This window comes from Haliotis rubra, unplaced genomic scaffold (genome assembly GCF_003918875.1).
Source record: "Haliotis rubra isolate DU_JTF1 unplaced genomic scaffold, ASM391887v1 Scf470, whole genome shotgun sequence".
Taxonomy (NCBI): Eukaryota; Metazoa; Mollusca; class Gastropoda; order Lepetellida; family Haliotidae; genus Haliotis; species Haliotis rubra.
The window spans coordinates 487,710-504,801 of NW_025767158.1; the positions used below are offsets into that span (position 1 = coordinate 487,710).

The 17,092-nt window shown below is 38.3% G+C and overlaps 1 protein-coding gene across 1 annotated transcript in view; it reads right to left on the reverse strand.

The window, feature by feature from the left end:
• The window catches only part of LOC124290665 (uncharacterized protein YER152C-like), a 30,003-nt gene extending 15,182 nt beyond the window's left edge, over window positions 1-14,821 (reverse strand). Inside the window, exons 1-2 of the mRNA XM_046727457.1 lie at window positions 14,774-14,821; window positions 1,653-2,142 (exon numbers count right to left, since the gene is read on the reverse strand). Of these exons, the coding sequence (XP_046583413.1) occupies window positions 1,653-1,784 (132 nt within the window). The 5' untranslated portion in view covers window positions 1,785-2,142; window positions 14,774-14,821. The remainder of the gene's footprint in view (window positions 1-1,652; window positions 2,143-14,773) is intronic.
• Window positions 14,822-17,092: the final 2,271 nt, after the last annotated feature.

A 17,092-nucleotide genomic window follows, 5' to 3' on the forward strand; every position in this document is an offset into this window, starting at 1 on the left:
TAGTCAGATCAAGTGGACACCTGACACACTATAGTCACATGAAGTGATCACATGACACACTATAGTCACACCAACTGATCACAGGACACACTATAGTGACACCAAGTGATCACATGTTACACTATTGTCACACCAAGTGATCACATGTTACACTGTAGTAACACCAAGTGATCACATGACACACTATAGTGACACCAAGTGATCACATGTTACACAATAGTCACAGCAAGTGATCACATGTAACACTATAGTGACACCAAGTGATCACATGACACACTATAGTCAGATGACACACTATAGTGACATCAAGTGATCACACACTATAGTGACATAAGAGTGATCACATGACACACTATAGTCACACCAAGTGATCACATGTTACACTATAGTCACATCAAGTGATCACATGACGCACTATAGTCACTATAGTGATCACTGGATACCTGACACAAGTGATCACATGACACTATAGTCAGATCACACACTATAGTCACACATGAAGTGATCACATGACACACTATAGTCACACCAAGTGATCACATGACACACTATAGTCACACCAAGTGATCACATGTTACACTATAGTCACATCAAGTGATCACATGACACACTATAGTCACACCAAGTGATCACATGTTACACTATAGTCACACCAAGTGATCACATGTTACACTATAGTCACACCAAGTGATCACATGTTACACTATAGTCACACCAAGTGATCACATGTTACACTATAGTCACACCAAGTGATCACATGTTACACTATAGTCACACCAAGTGATCACATGTTACACTATAGTCACACCAAGTGATCACATGACACACTATAGTCACACCAAGTGATCACATGTTACACTATAGTCACACCAAGTGATCACATGTTACACTATAGTCACACCAAGTGATCACATGTTACACTATAGTCACACCAAGTGATCACATGACACACTATAGTCACACCAAGTGATCACATGACACACTATAGTCACACCAAGTGATCACATGTTACACTATATCACATCAGTCACATCAATAGTGATCACATGACACACCGAAGTGATAGTCACACCAAGTGATCACATCACATGACACACTATAGTCACACAAGTGATCACATGTTACATCGTAGTAAGTGATCACATGACACACTATAGTCACACCAAGTGATCACATGTTACACTATAGTCACACCAAGTGATCACATGTTACACTATAGTCACACCAAGTGATCACATGACACACTATAGTCACACCAAGTGATCACATGTTACATTGTAGTGACACCAAGTGATCACATATTACACTATAGTCTCACCAAGTGATCACATGACACACTATAGTCACTATAGTGGAATGAACAGTTTTTTAGTTTGCCAAATGCTGACTTGTGCTGTGTGTTTTTGACAATGATGAGGTGAGGCGAAATGGGGTTTTACATTTGTGTGCGCGTTCGTGCATTCGTGTGTGAGATAGTCCGGACAGATAATAGATAATAGTGCGCCTGCAAAGATAGTAAAACACTCTCCTCGTTCTGCACCCACAATACCAAACTCAACAGCGTGGACAAATTATTGAAATAAGCTCACACGGAGACTAACGATAGCAAGCTGAATTAACAGTTAGTATTTATTGTTAGAAAAAACACTCACCAACACCGAGGCGGTGGCCTTCGTGAATATTTCTTTGCAGTTTTGGAGCGTGTCGGGCCCGGGGCCTCCAACCATTAGCGGCAGAAGGTCGCCGGAGTCCTCGTACATCTTAACTTCTGCTATTGGATCCATTGTGTCGGCAATGAACTTACGACACTGCACTTGTCAAATTATAGACAATCAAGGGAGGCAACTTGGTCATAGATTTTCTCTAAGTTCTCTCATCCAATCCCTCGCCCCAAATGCGCCAAGATCATGCATATACTTGTATATATCAGTGCAAGAGTATCCAGTCCAGGAATATAATCCACATAGCACTTTGATTGTCACGTGATGTTTCTTTCTTTCTGAACCATCTGTTGATTTGAGTTGTAGTCTTGCTATATGCAGGTACAGGTTTTGCGTTATGAATTTGAATGGAATCAGTCAGTCGACACTTTCCGGGCTGGGGGAGATGTGTTAAACTGTTCCGATCTAGGTCAAACTGAAGCTGTAAAAATAAGGCTTGTTACATCGTCTTGATTTTTTCCAGCAATACACCTGGTATGTGGGTGATCTAGTGAGTATGGTTTACGTCGCTTTTAGCAACAAACGAGCAATATTTGTCACATCAGCGTGATGAGAGGACGCATTAACAATTAGGCTACCCGACCGCGCCACAACTGATATGTAGTCATGGGGCGGATCCAGAGGCGGGGTGCGCATCCCCCTTTCTCCCCCGAAACAATGTCCCTGAGGATCATTTCCCCTTTAGACTTCATGATTTAGTGCACTACGGTTATACCGATCTCAAATTAGTGGTCCCTTTGAGTTCGTTAGAACCGTAGTTTAGTCCAGGTAAAAACGTCGCCAAACTTTATAAACTGGAAGTGGTTTGTCATATAAAGGTTTCTTATATATTCGACAACGTCTAGACTGCCTATCAAACAGGGGTTAAGTCGAATAAGACTGGCTGATGGGATTCCCCCCTCCCTCCTTTTGTCTTGAAAGTTAATTAAATGGCCATTGAAACTCTCGTGAAAATGAAGTGTGCACCCTCCTTTCTTCCTGATTTACGCACGCACGCACGCACGTTATACCGACACACAAACACACACACACACACACTTTCTCAAAAGCTGTATCCGTCCCTGACCACAATATGGTACAAAATGTGGTTTACTGATGTAGCCTAACGCGCAGTTGTGTGTATTCAAAAAGCCATGTCTCAGTGCGGTCCCAGATGGATGGTCTTTCTTGGGAAAAAGTGGAAACACAAACTTTGTTACCATTGAAACTATTGTACATTTAAATGAAGAAACACATGTATACACACGCACGCACGCGCACACATACACACATACGCACATATCCCCGCCACGCTATACGCTTAAATTACTACGTGTTACACTACATAAAAACAAAACAAAACAAAATAGAAAACACCAAAAAGCAATCGACGTTAAGAGCGTTAGATATACTTTATATGTTAATATGTTAATACATGACCGCATGCTATTAATTATATCAAACTAAAGTTATCCATTCCAGAACAATAACAGCTAATGAAATGTGCCAGTGTACCAGGAGTATGGTTTCAGGTCGTGGAAGCAGTTCATGAACACGCAATTCATACCAGTACGACTTACCCTTCCAGCTTGGTCATTCACAATATGTGTTGGTCAACCAACTGTACGTGGGCAACATGGCAACTGGCATAGTCTACGTTCATGGAATATCATTATGCATAGAACGCATAAAAATGAAGAATATTTATGTACATAATCTCATAACGCGTGACCTAGTCACCTAACACATGCACATATATACTGTTACAGGAGTTTTATTGTAGAGTTTACGTACTACCATACATCATATTTCTTCTTGGACTGCTTGAATATTACTGACACAACGTAAATAATATTTTCAGTGTTAATAATAATAATAATAATGTGTCCATTTATAGCGCCAAACTCCACACTAGGTATGCTCATATCAATCAAGGCACAGCACATTATTACCCCGGATAACACAAGCTGCCTGTTAGGCGCTAGAAGGTTATAGTCATATGACTTTTTTCCACCGGGTACCCATTTTCCTGCTGGGTGAACAGAGGCAATTTTGAACAAACTCACTTGCCTAAGGTGAGACCACATGTGTCACATGTGCTTCGTTGTGGGGCAGGACTCAAGTCCTAGAAACTCTCAGGAGTCAAGCTGCCAAACACGGTCACCCATCCAAGGACTCTCCGAGCTCGACGCTGCTTAACTTCACCGATTTGTGACCTGAGCATTGAGCACAGGACCACGCGCCACCACATGTTATTGCATCATCATCATGATCATGATAATAATAAATGGCTATTTCATGTGCGCCATAGTCCATCCAGAGCATGCTCAAAGCGCTACATATAAAAGAGTCACTAGAGCTTATGGGGAAAATATAACAGTTCGTCGAAAAGGCCATCATACTATTTGGCAGTTATAGGTTGTAGAATGTTTGAAGAGGTATCACCATATAATAGCCATGTCTTGTAAAATGTGTTTCACGTCCAAACTGCAAAGCCATCCCTCTGTTATGTTCATTATGTTGATTTCCAATTTGTTTCACAGTCGCTGATCCATATTACTTCCTTCCGCCCATCACTTTATGTATTGACTGCAAAAGCCCTAAAGAAACAAGCCAAACTTTTCCTGAATTTCACATCGCAGGATGACTCATTATTCATCTATAGACATGTGTTTCTATAAAAAAAATATATACTAACAGAGATTAAGTTTTCATCTGGGCTATGCCGTTGTACTGGTCCACCGAGTATATAAACAGTTATTTTGCTACTTGTTCCGTATTCTTTATTCCAAATTAGCCAAAATGGTTACCATGCTAATCCACATGGTGCTCTGATTGCTATGTCCTTGGTCAAAGAATCCTGGCATATCTAAAGGATGAATCTCCGTACAGTGATGACGGCCACATCATTGAGACGGAACTCAGTTTGGAATAGGGCGGGAATCTGTAATGATTATACTGGTGTGTTTAGCATTGGAACGCTAACTCTGCAAAGCAAATAAGCGATGTCTCACATCACATTGTCAAAGCAAACTCACTTCTTGGATAATCTACAAACGATATGAACATTGTTTTATTGTCGGCAAAATCGACATATCCACGTAATCATGCCAGTCTGTAAATAATCGAGTCTTGGGCGAGTTATCCAGCAGTGGATAGATAGCATGAGCATCATCCACTTCCCCCCACCCACCCTCAGCACTTACGCGCTTTTCACTTTGAACACAAGGCTCACGTATCTACGACCCAGGCAGGTGTGGTTATGTGTGAGAGGTCAGGGGCGGATCAAGGATTTTGGAGAAGAGGGGCACACATCATGAAGTCCACAGGTCAGGGGGAAATGCTCTTCAGGGTGCGCACCCCCCTCTGGGTCCGGCCCTGGAGGTGCTTACGTAAAGGTACTTTATTGGGGTATATATTTCAACACATATAAACCTCCCGGACAATGACATTTGGCTGTAAATAGACTCGAGGTTTCAAAATATCGGTAAAGGTTCGAAGTTCAAGGTAGTGTCTGAGACCTAGTGCACATAGGTGTCGAATTGCAAAGTCTTTATGTAAACGTCGTAACGATAAACAGTGTCCGTCAGCAATAAATCTTGAGAATCCATTCTTCTCCAAATCTTCGGAACACGTCGATGTCATTTTCACAAATGATGTTCTACATGTCTGAAATACAACAAAGTAAACACTTCATTTTCTAAAACAAAAATAATAAAAATAAAAATGACTGCATTATTAAGGGGTGAAAAATACAGCCTTCGCCCCAATCTCTTCTCTTCCATTGGACATACTGACTTCGATATGTCAGGGGATGTTCGTTAGATCCTCCTTTACAACAGAGTGAGGATTTTATGTCTTTTTTTTTAAAAAAAATGTTGTCCTGCATTTCAAGGGGAGGTAGGGTAGCCTGGTGGTTAAAGCGTTCACTCATTATGCTGAAGAGCCGTCTTCGATTCCCCACATGCATGGGTACAAGTAGACTAAGACTTAGTCTCTGAATATATATAATTTTGATAGTAACAAACAAGCCCATTTATATTGAAAAGGAGCCCTAGGGAGACCAGAGATTCAGCCTAAACCTGAGGAAATCTAGACTTGCTTTATTTAGGGCTTTAGCACTGCAGAGAGGGCTTGGCAGTAGGGAAATTAATGTGGTTCAGGGACTGTGAGACTAGGGTACAATGAGTAAAGCCCATTTCTGATGTCCCTCGCCCTGATATTGCTGGAATATTGCTAACCGCTTCGTAAAACCATACCCACTCAAATTATCCTGGTTTTGTACATTGCATACCCTCATTCTCCTCAATCTCACATCCGATTCTCCCTATGTGAACACTCTCTAAACCCATCCATCCGTGAAGATGCTTGTTAGAATTGGTCTTCAGCAACCCATTCTTGTCGTAAGAGACCCGCTGCATTGGTTGCCACGTCATTGTACCCCAATTATAAAGATCGATGCATCGATGCACATGCTACTGATCACTGGGTTGTCTGGATCACTTGCAGACCGCCGCCATATAGGTGGAATATTGCTGAGCGTCTCTCTCTCTCTCTCTCTCTCTCTCTCTCTCTCTCTCTCTCTCTCTCTCTCTCTCTCTCTCTCTCTCTCTCTCTCTCTCTCTCTCTCTCTCTCTCTCATATCAATATACATATTATAAGTTGTTCGCTGCTCACGAGTGGAGCATGAGTTGATGTGCCCTCTGTGATGGTTTATGTCCACAATAACAGGGTCAGCTGACTGACCTATAGTCAAACACAGGTTAATAGATTCTGGTTGTACCTGGGAATATGTTGAGGTACATGTTCGATTTCAGCAACTTGATACTGTGTGACCACAAACTGTTCAGGGGGGTTTTGGGTACAGCGCACAACTCACAAATATTTAGACCAACCCTTAGTCTCTGAATATATATAATCTTGATGGAAACAAATAATCCGTTTTGAATTGAAAAGGAGCTCAAAACGTGAGGAAATCTAGACTTGCTTCATTTAAGGCTTTAGAGGTCAGGACCCTGTTTCACAAAGCTCTCGTAAGCCTAAGATCTCGTAACTATTTTCGTAGTATTCGTACCTCCTATACCGTAACATAGGGACTACGAATGCTACGAGAATAGTTACGAGATCTTAGGCTTACGAGAGCTTTGTGAAACGCGGTCCTGGTCGGAAGGGGGAATAATACGGTTTAGGGACTCTGAGACAGACTAACAAATAATATGCACTTACACAACGTCTGTCACGGATGTTATATTTTGGGGTGACCCCATTCAGAAACGTTTGTTTCCCGGCTTTTGGTTCTGATCCACACAGAAGCACATGTGGTGTCTCCTAGCCCAGTACTGGTTGTGTACTCCCTATAGGGAGAAAACCTAGGCCACACTGATCCACTGGGCGAGGTAACAATGTAGATGTATCGTTGTCCGCCAAGGGAAGCCACATTTGAAAAATACCAGCTGCCGCTAAAGCCACAATAAGTAAGGGAATCAATAACGTTTGGTTTTTTTCAAATACGCCACCAAACCCCAAATCCAATTGGGGGACAAGTTTACAAGAACAGAGGGCGGCAACTATTTTCTTTATAAGATTGATGCCTACAGACAAGAATCTGGAATATTTGTGTGCTGTTGAGTGTTGACAGCCAACATCGTGGGAGGATCTCTCCAGACTATCTACACGCCCAACCAGCAGACTGTTTTCACTACCCCACAAGGACAATATATAAGTCAGGTACCGTTTCACTGCAACCCTCTCGCACAACCTCTACCCCCCAGCCCTTGCCTTGACTCAACCTCGGCAGCCATCTTGGCCAGGTTAGAGTCCATGGATGACAAACTTTCTAAGTTGGACTCAATAGTGAAAGATGTGAATGACATTAAGACAAACATTGCTAACTTGAAACTAAAAGTGAAAGATATTGACGATGTTAAAGAAAGGGTCAATGCTTTGGAAGAAAGCGCAAGGTTTCTCAGTGACAGTTATGATGATCTAAAACTGAACAAAGTGGAAATGGAAAAACAAATCGCTGATATTAGGGCCCAGTCAGCTAGCAGCCCAAATAACAATCTAAGCCTCCGTGAAGCCCTCGTAGACCAACGTTGCCGATCTATGAGAGACAATCTCATATTCACCAACATCCCTGAGTACGTAGCTACAACAACTCAACCTTTCGAAGACTGTGAACAAGTACTGAGAAACTTTATCAAAGATGAATTAAAGCATGAGGATGGTGACAAGATTCAATTTCAACGTGTTCACAGAATAGGACCTAAACGCAGTCCACGATATCATGGGGAGTCTATCAGACCTCGATCCATCGTTGCAAAATTTCTTATCACAAAAGAGAGAGATAGTGTTAAGAAATGTGGGAAAATGTTGAAAGGAAAACCATTCCATATTGTGGAACAATTCCCGGAAGAAATCAGTGACTATAGAAAGAATGTTCTGATGCCTCTGTTGAGGGAGGCTAGGAAAAGCGGGAAGAAGGCAGTGATTGTAGTAGACAAGCTGTATGTTCAGAATACCCTCCAGTCCGCTGTCCCTCCCCCCTACAGAGTACCCCAGGGACCCAGCCATCCCATACAGAAACCCACGTAGGGGGACGTCGGTGGGCAGGAGCTTGAGTCAGTCAGTACTACATGGCCTGCATCCCCCTCTGTATATTATCCAACAGAACAATATGACACTAACTCATGTGAACTCCAAACCTCCAAAATGACCAGCAAATACCCCAGTTTTCATTCAAGACAGAAGTACAAAATACTGAGACCACATATGATCAATACCTAGTCAGTATTGCCACATATGATCAATACCTAGTCAGTATTGCCACATATGATCAATACCTAGTCAGTATTGCCACATATGATCAATACCTAGTCAGTATTGCCACATATGATCAATACCTAGTCAGTATTGCCAAAGCAAATACATCAATGACTCTCATTTGCAATGGCTCTCATGTGTACCCTGAACACAGTGATGTTAATATTGCAGACCAAAATAATGTGGTTTGTCTTGATGCTATTGACATCATTGACGATAAAATTGTTGAAGCCAATGAAATTATAAATAGTGATGCTGTTGATATTCGTGAAGACAAAATGAAACATATCAACGAAAGTGTAAATAATGATGTTTCTGAAATTGATGGCAAAATGAAACATATCAACAGAAGTGTAAATAATGATGTTTCTGAATCTAACGACAAAATGAAACATAACAACAAAAGTGTAAATAATGATGTTTCTGAAATTGATGGCAAAATGAAACATATCAACAGAAGTGTAAATAACGATGTTTCTGAAATTAATGACAAAATGAAACATATCAACAAAAGTGTAAATAATGATGTTTCTGAAATTGATGACAAAATGAAACATATCAACAGAAGTGTAAATAACGATATTTCTGAAATTAATGATAAAGTGAAACATAGCAACAGAAGTGTAAATAATGTTGCTTCTGTAATTGATGACAAATTGAAACATAGCAACAAGTGTAAATATATATTTCTGAATGAAACATACCGATGATATTTCTGAAATTGATGACAAAATGAAACATATCAACAGAAGTGTAAATAATAATGTTTCTGAAACTAATGACAAAATGAAACATATCAACAGAAATGTAAATAACGATATTTCTGAAACAAACGATAAAGTGAAACATATCAACAGAAGTGTAAACAGTGATGTTTCTGAATTTAATGACAAAACGAAACATATCAACAGAAGTGTAAACAATGATGTTTCTGAAATTGACGACAAAACTAAACATCTCAACACAAGTATAAATATTGTTGCTTCTGAAAATAAAGATAAAATGAAACATATCAACAGAAATGTAAATATTGATGTTTCCGAAACTGATAACAAAATTCTACCATGACTTCAGTAAACACTGGATTGTGATTGGTTAATTAAAGTCATTCTGAGGTATATAATCACGTTATACAGGTCTCTGATTTTCCGTGCGCAATCATACATGGTTTACGGTAATGCACTATTTTGTCTGCCCACCAACATGGCGGACACCAAACAACCTACCGATGCATCGATAAATTACGGCGATTTTGCTGTCGGAAATTACACATATGTCTTTAAAGATGGAGTTAGCGATGAGGGGCTCGAATCACTACTTGCGTAAATCACAGCAATAGGTGTTTAAACATACAAAAGTACTTCGAAAGCATGGAAACAAATATTCAGTCGAACAAGATCAAAACATCGTCTTCTTTCCGAATAAAAATTCAGCAAAAACAAATATGTTTACGTTGATTCTATGTTATGTCAGAATAGATCCAGCAATAGACTGCTACATAATTTCCGTGTTAAATTTATTATCAGCTTTCGTCAACGATATCGCCACTGATCTTGATCCGGTAACGGAGGATGCATTAACATCGAACGCCGAAGAAATTTTAATGCCTTCTGTCCACATAAATAAACAGTTGGGTTATCAATTCAAACAAAATGATATTTTGAAATTTGTACTGTTTCAAATTTAGCGGTAGTAAAACACAATTACAGAATCTGCAAACCGTTCTGTTTAGCCCAACATATTTTTTTTCTAAAAGTATAATATCGTTGAAAAAGTTATTTAGCTTAGTCATGATCCCTCTTATCCATTACACTGCTTGATCTAAAGTAGTCCATTAAAGTATAATTAATTACCTTATCGTGTTTATGCCAGAGGTATACCCTCATGTCCTGATCCATCCTTTCGGAAATATCACCACAAATCTGGCTCTTTGTCAACAGATTCGCGAACATGCCAGCGAATCCGATTCAATTTGAATTCACTACACTTTGAAGCCACTTGGTCACAAAACACTTTCCAAAATGTAGAAAATAATATCCGTAGAATCGAATTTGAGCACAAAGTACACACATGAGTGTGTAAGAGTCACCACAGCTGTCGCACGCAGACGTAGTAGGTGCGTGGAATCGTCAAGTTGACAGGGCGCAAAATTCAACAGTATCTAAATTCGGTACAACACGGACTTCTCGTTACAGCAAAAGCGCCTCTACTCTTAAATTTTGTACCAGTACCAGTAATTAGATATCAAAGATTATTACCCATACGGGTGAGGAGATCCCGTGTAATATCTTTTTGATATTTGCACAATGTGCAATTTAGTGATTCTCGACGTTGATTGGTTGATCGTATATTTGTACATTTTCATTGGATGCCGGAACTACTTTCACACACTACGTTCATTCATAAAGTTTCATCGATTCATTGATAAATTGACATTATGTATGTAATGTAATCACACATTCCGAGATCTAAAAACAACAACATTAAGGTTAAAGAATATGAATATTCTTTTTATTAGACGTTATTATTTTGGAATAAAACTTAGTTATAAATAGTAGTCTTTTTAAATTATATAATCTTTAAAAACCCACCAAAACAATCGTTTGCATTGTTTGTAAACAAACATGGCCGCCGTTAGGCTAACCCCGATCAAGGTCACTTACCTAGTTAAAGTTGACGGTGACCAAATAGGACGAGTGATAAGAATTTTGCAGCCCTTGAATTCCCAAAACCTGTTTGTTTTTGAAACTGAATTCGGGGAAATAGAAACAGCAAGATACCGACTAAAGATGTTATCTGAAAGTGTAACAAGTAAGTCGGAAACGGCGTCCATGCCATCGAACCAGAAAACAGCTCCTTTCTTACCGGAATCAGTGCTAAATGTTCTTCTTCAAGATGAATTTTTATATCCATGCATTCCTAATCAATCCGAGAGGTTGGTCGCAGTAGCCGATACAGAGATTGACACATTTCATAGACTCGGATTCCGACTAGAGTTATCCTTCTTGGAACTGCTGTACTCTACTAAGACGAGAGTGTAACACGCCTTCCACAGAACAAAATGTTTAATCTTCAAACTTGTTGAGTTTCTTGACAGAAAACTTTTTCTAGATGTATTCGTGGGATGGTTGTCTTTTAGATTTCCCAACTTTTAACCGTTGACTTTCCCAAAAAATGACAGGTTTTTGCCAGAGTGTGTTTCAACGCTACACCGTCACTAGAAAACACGTCAGTCGTGAATGAACGATGTTCCGTCGCACTGACTTGATCGAATAAATGTTTAGCTCTTATTAAGTTCAATGATATATTTAAAAGATCATTTTTATCATATTAACAAATGTTAATTAATTATTCCAGGCATAATAATTTTGTTGTATTTTAAAGCGATTTTATGATGTACTATTTCCATAGCGTAGTTATGTTATTACCGCTGGAGAAGTTAGGTTTAATACGCGCATGAATACGAATCAGCTGTTTAAAGGGGAAGTGTACACGAATAAATCACATTTATTCTTCCGTGAATCAAAGTGAACTGTTTTAATGAGTTAATACCAATGTTTGAAAATATACACTCATTTTTCTTACAATGTAAGTATAACTCTCAAAATACATGCTGAAATGTTATGCCAATATGAAGCCTTTGTTTGCCGAGCTAAACAGGCCAGAGTTACCGCCCTTTGATTATGACGTAATTGGTGCCACTTGATTTTAAACTGGTCTACTGTCTAGTCCCAAATCAAAAGATAATAATACTGAAATTAATCACGTGAAAAAAGTTTGTGAAAATTCGAAAGAAGTATAAGAACAGAAAATGTAAGCAGCAGGACAGATTGATCGTGTGTGTTTTCATTCATAACCTCGCCAAGGCTCGGCACTGTGAACATTATTTCAACTCGGGCATATTTCCCGTAATCTCTAACTATCTCAGTCATACAATCAGGTTAACCTTGCGCAAACTGTCAGAGGCACTCTCCTACCCAGAGTTCCATTCGGCCGGCCAGCCAGCATAGTACCTCTGCCACAGGCCAGAAAAATGTGACGATTCGTCACATCTGACACAGTCCATTTAATGAAATGTAGATATTTCTGAAACTCTTTTATTTTTGTCGAGTCTACACATCTAATTAAACATCTTTGATAGAGAGGTGTAGTTTCACTGAGAAAATATCCTAAAACATGTAACACTATTTCGATTTGCGTAGCGATCATTTGTTTACATAGGTTGTACGGCTTCACGTGCTGTCATCGAAGCCAACAGAGAGCAAACGATGCAACCAGATTGATATCTAAATATGTACTGTCATAAACCCGAAAAGCTTGCCTAAGACCAGTCTCTTCTTATTATGAATATTTATTGTTTACAAACAAGAGAAAAGTCCGGTCACGTGATATGCAAATTAGCCTGTGGCAGTGATGTTATGCTAAGTCATCACTGCGCCGGAGCGTGTGTCAGAGGCTCTCCTGTCGCATCCTTCCAAATTTGCACGTGAATGTAAACAATGACTTCCGAGAAAAGGTCAAGGCCATGAGGTTGCTGCCATTATTCTGGTGGGGAAAGGTCTTCGGTGGAATTTTCAAATGTGAACCAAGCTTTTTAAACTTATTTGGTATATGTTTTCCAACTGATCAGTTAATGATTGGTGATTGATGCATTTAAAAAACAAAACGTGATTTGTTAGTACTGAATCTGGAGTTTGTTAGTCATTGACGGTTTGCCACCAATCACCCCGTTTCGGGCGATGCCACTTGAGATTGGAATGCGAGGCCGCTTCACGTATTGACTCGTAACCAAAGAAAGAGCTCCACCTGAAATTGTTCATAAAATTGTCATGGTAGAATGGAGATAAACCTACTGTGTTGGACAATCAGAGGTATATAACGAAATTATAATAGCTCTAAATTGTTCATTTCAAACCTCTGGCTACGCGTTCGGTTTTAAATGAAATTTAGAGCTACATGTATTATAATTTCGTTATATACCTCTGATTTTCCCACACAGTAGGTTTATCTCTTAATTAAATACATCAACAGAAGTGTAAATAATGATGCTTCTGGAATCGAAGATGTTGATACAAATACTGTAGATGCTCATATTGACATAGCTGATGAAGATGATAATATTGTAGATGTTGATAAACATGTCGTAGATAATGTCGATGTTGACATTTATGATACTAACGCTGATGATTATGGTGGTGATGGTGGTGGTGGTGGTGGTGGTGGTGATGATGATGATGATGATGATGATGATGATGATGATGATGATGACTGCATTTTAAACTATTCCGCTCTTAAGTTTTTAAGTGTTAATGTATGTGGACTAAGAAAAAGATTAGAGTATTCGGAATTTGTTAACCTTATAGAAAGTAAACATATTATTGGACTGCAAGAAACTAAAACAAATGAATTAGATGACATACATCTTGATGGGTATACACTATCGCTCAGGAATAGAGTAAAAACTAACAGAAAATCAGGAGGAATTGGAATAGCTGTTAAGAACGAGTACAAAGATTTTATTACATTAGTAGAGAAGGATAATGATTATGTAATGTGGATAAAAATGTCAAAAACTTTATTTGATATTGAGTAAGATCACTATTTAGGAATAGTGTATATCCCCCCCGACGGATCCAGATAGGTTACGAATGACACTTTCCTCGACCTAGAACATTCAATTATGCATAAGCTTACGAAAAGTGAATATGTTACTCTAATGGGTGACTTCAACTCTAGAACAAATACCTTATGTGATTATTCTGTATACGATGACTTTCTTACTGAAGATTTGATTTAGATGAAACTGGAGATATATGCCCTGAGAAATATTTACATGATTTAAACCTTCCTCTAGAAAGATCATCTCAAGATGTCGGTAAAGTAAACAATTTTGGTTATGCACTTATAGATATTTGTAAGAATTTGAATTTATTCATTGTAAATGAAAGGGTGGGAAATGATAAACATATTGGGAAGTTAACTTGTAATGACAAAAGTTTAATCGATTATGTTCTTACTTCCCCCAAAAGTTTAAAACTTTTTACCGATTTTGATGTTTTAGACTTTTCTCCCCTCTCGTCAGATGTTCACTGCCCATTATCGTTTACACTGAAAAGCAAGTCTATTCCCTATGTAGTAAAGGAACCTAAACTTATTCATCATGTAGATAATAGTAAAACGGCTAAACCTAAACGTCGATAAAAAAGCAACTTTTCGCCAAAAGTTGACATGAATAAAGTAAATAAACTTACAAATCTTGTCCGTACAGCGGTATCCAACCATGAAGATTTATCGATTATCAACACGCTCTCCGATCGCTTCGCGCACGTGCTTGTTAATGCTGCACGTGAAACATTTGGGACACGGCAACATATGAAATACACACCCCGCTATCGTAAGAACAAGCCGTGGTTCAATACAAAATGTAGAAAGTTCAGAAAAAGATTCCATAAAGCAAAACGAAAAGTTAAGGAAAATAAATCACAGTCTAATCTTCAAAACCTACGCACCGAATCGAGAGCTTACAAGAAATGCCTAGATGAACATATTAGAAAACATAGGATATCTCTTGAAAATATTTTTAGAGAAAAAATGAAAAAGTCACCGAAAGAATACTGGGAATGTCTCAAAGATAGAAACCCGAAAGATAACATCGCGATGCCTGATACCAAAACATTTTTTTAATACTATAGAGATCTAAATGCAGAAAATTACAGCGAACATGTATTGAATTTCAAAGAAAGTAACCATCCCGATTTGGAATATGACTGTAGTATTCTTAATAAAGACATTAGCATTGAAGAAATTATGTCTACCGCCAAAACACTCAAACGAAATTAAAGAAGCGGGCTTGGACAATATTGAAAATGATTACATAATCGATACTATTGACATCTTTGCCCCCTTCTATGTTCAATTTTTCAACCTCGTTTTTACAACAGGTAAAATTCCCGATTCTTGGCTGATTGGAGTTATAAAACCGATATACAAAAACAAGGGTGAGCAACTTGACCCAAGTTCATACAGACCTATAACTGTTTTAAGCTGTGTTGGACAATTCTTTACCTCTATACTAAACTCGCGTTTAACATCTTTCCTTGAACAAAACAATATCATTACTCCCGCTCAAGCAGGTTTTAGAAAACATTTTACAACATCCGATAACATATTTATTTTGCGGACAATTAATAGCATACTGACATCACAAAGGCAAAAGCTCTACAGTGCCTTCATCGACTTCACAAAAGCATTTGATACTGTCTGTCGAATCGGTCTATGGACGAAGATGCAAAAGTCCGGTATACATGGAAGATTTCTTGAGCTCGTAAAAAGTATGTATCGTAACATTAAGTCAACAGTAAGTACACAAAACAGTACATCCGATTATTTCCCATGTCAAAAAGGGGTACGGCAAGGAGAGAACTTATCGCCACTTTTATTTTCAATTTTTTTAATGATTTAGAGAATAATCTGTATGAAAATGGTTGCGAAGGAGTTAACTTGGAATTATCTAATGAAAATGAAATACAAATCTGGCTGCAAATTTTATTGTTACTTTACGCTGATGACACTGTTTTATTTGCCCTTACTCCTAAAGCCCTACAAAAGTCTCTTGATTCCTTCTATGAATATTGCACTAATTGGCAACTCAATGTAAATGTATCAAAAACAAAAATTTTAGTATTCGGTTCAGGCCCAGCGGCTAAATCAAAAATGATATTTAAATTTGGGGAGAAAAATCTTAGTTTAGTGGACAGTTATGTATATCTTGGTATAAAACTACACAGAAACAAAAGAATGGTAACTAGCATAAAACTATAACCGAAAACGCTACAAAGGCTATGTATAGCCTGCTGAAAAAAGCAAGAAATTTGAATTTACCCTTAGATTGTTTATTATCGGCATTTGATGTGATGATAACACCTATTTTAACCTATGGATCAGAATTGTGGGGATTTGAAAAACTTGACCTAATAGAGAATATACATCTAAAATTTCTGAAACTTGCATCTGGACTAAGGAAATCTACGCCGAATTTTATGGTTTACGGCGAACTTGGCAGAACTCCAATATCTATAAAAACAGCGTATACCAACGTATGTATATCCTTTTATCCCATGCACAAACTAACATATACTGATACACTTAAACTATCCTTTATCATTTATGTTTATATAATTACAGTTTAAATAAATACAATAAAAAGCATTTAAGTCGGATCCTTGGATTCACTTTATCAAGGATTTTACTAGATAGAATTGGATTATCATATGTATTTGTAAATCCTCGGTATATACCACGTCTTCTCTAGTTTTGAAAGCTGGACAAGTTTTAACAGACCAGTTTATTCAACACTGGAGGGAAAGTATCAAATCTAGCCCGAAAGGAATGTATTATCAACATTACAATCAATTACTTGCTTTTGAAAACTACCTACTTTTACCGAAATATGTTTCTGTTCCTATTTTAAAATTTAGAACCTTAAATGTAAACCTGCCAATTGAGACTGGAAGATGGCAAAGTATACCGAGGGATGAAAGATATTGTACACTTTGTAATTTAAGTGTAAT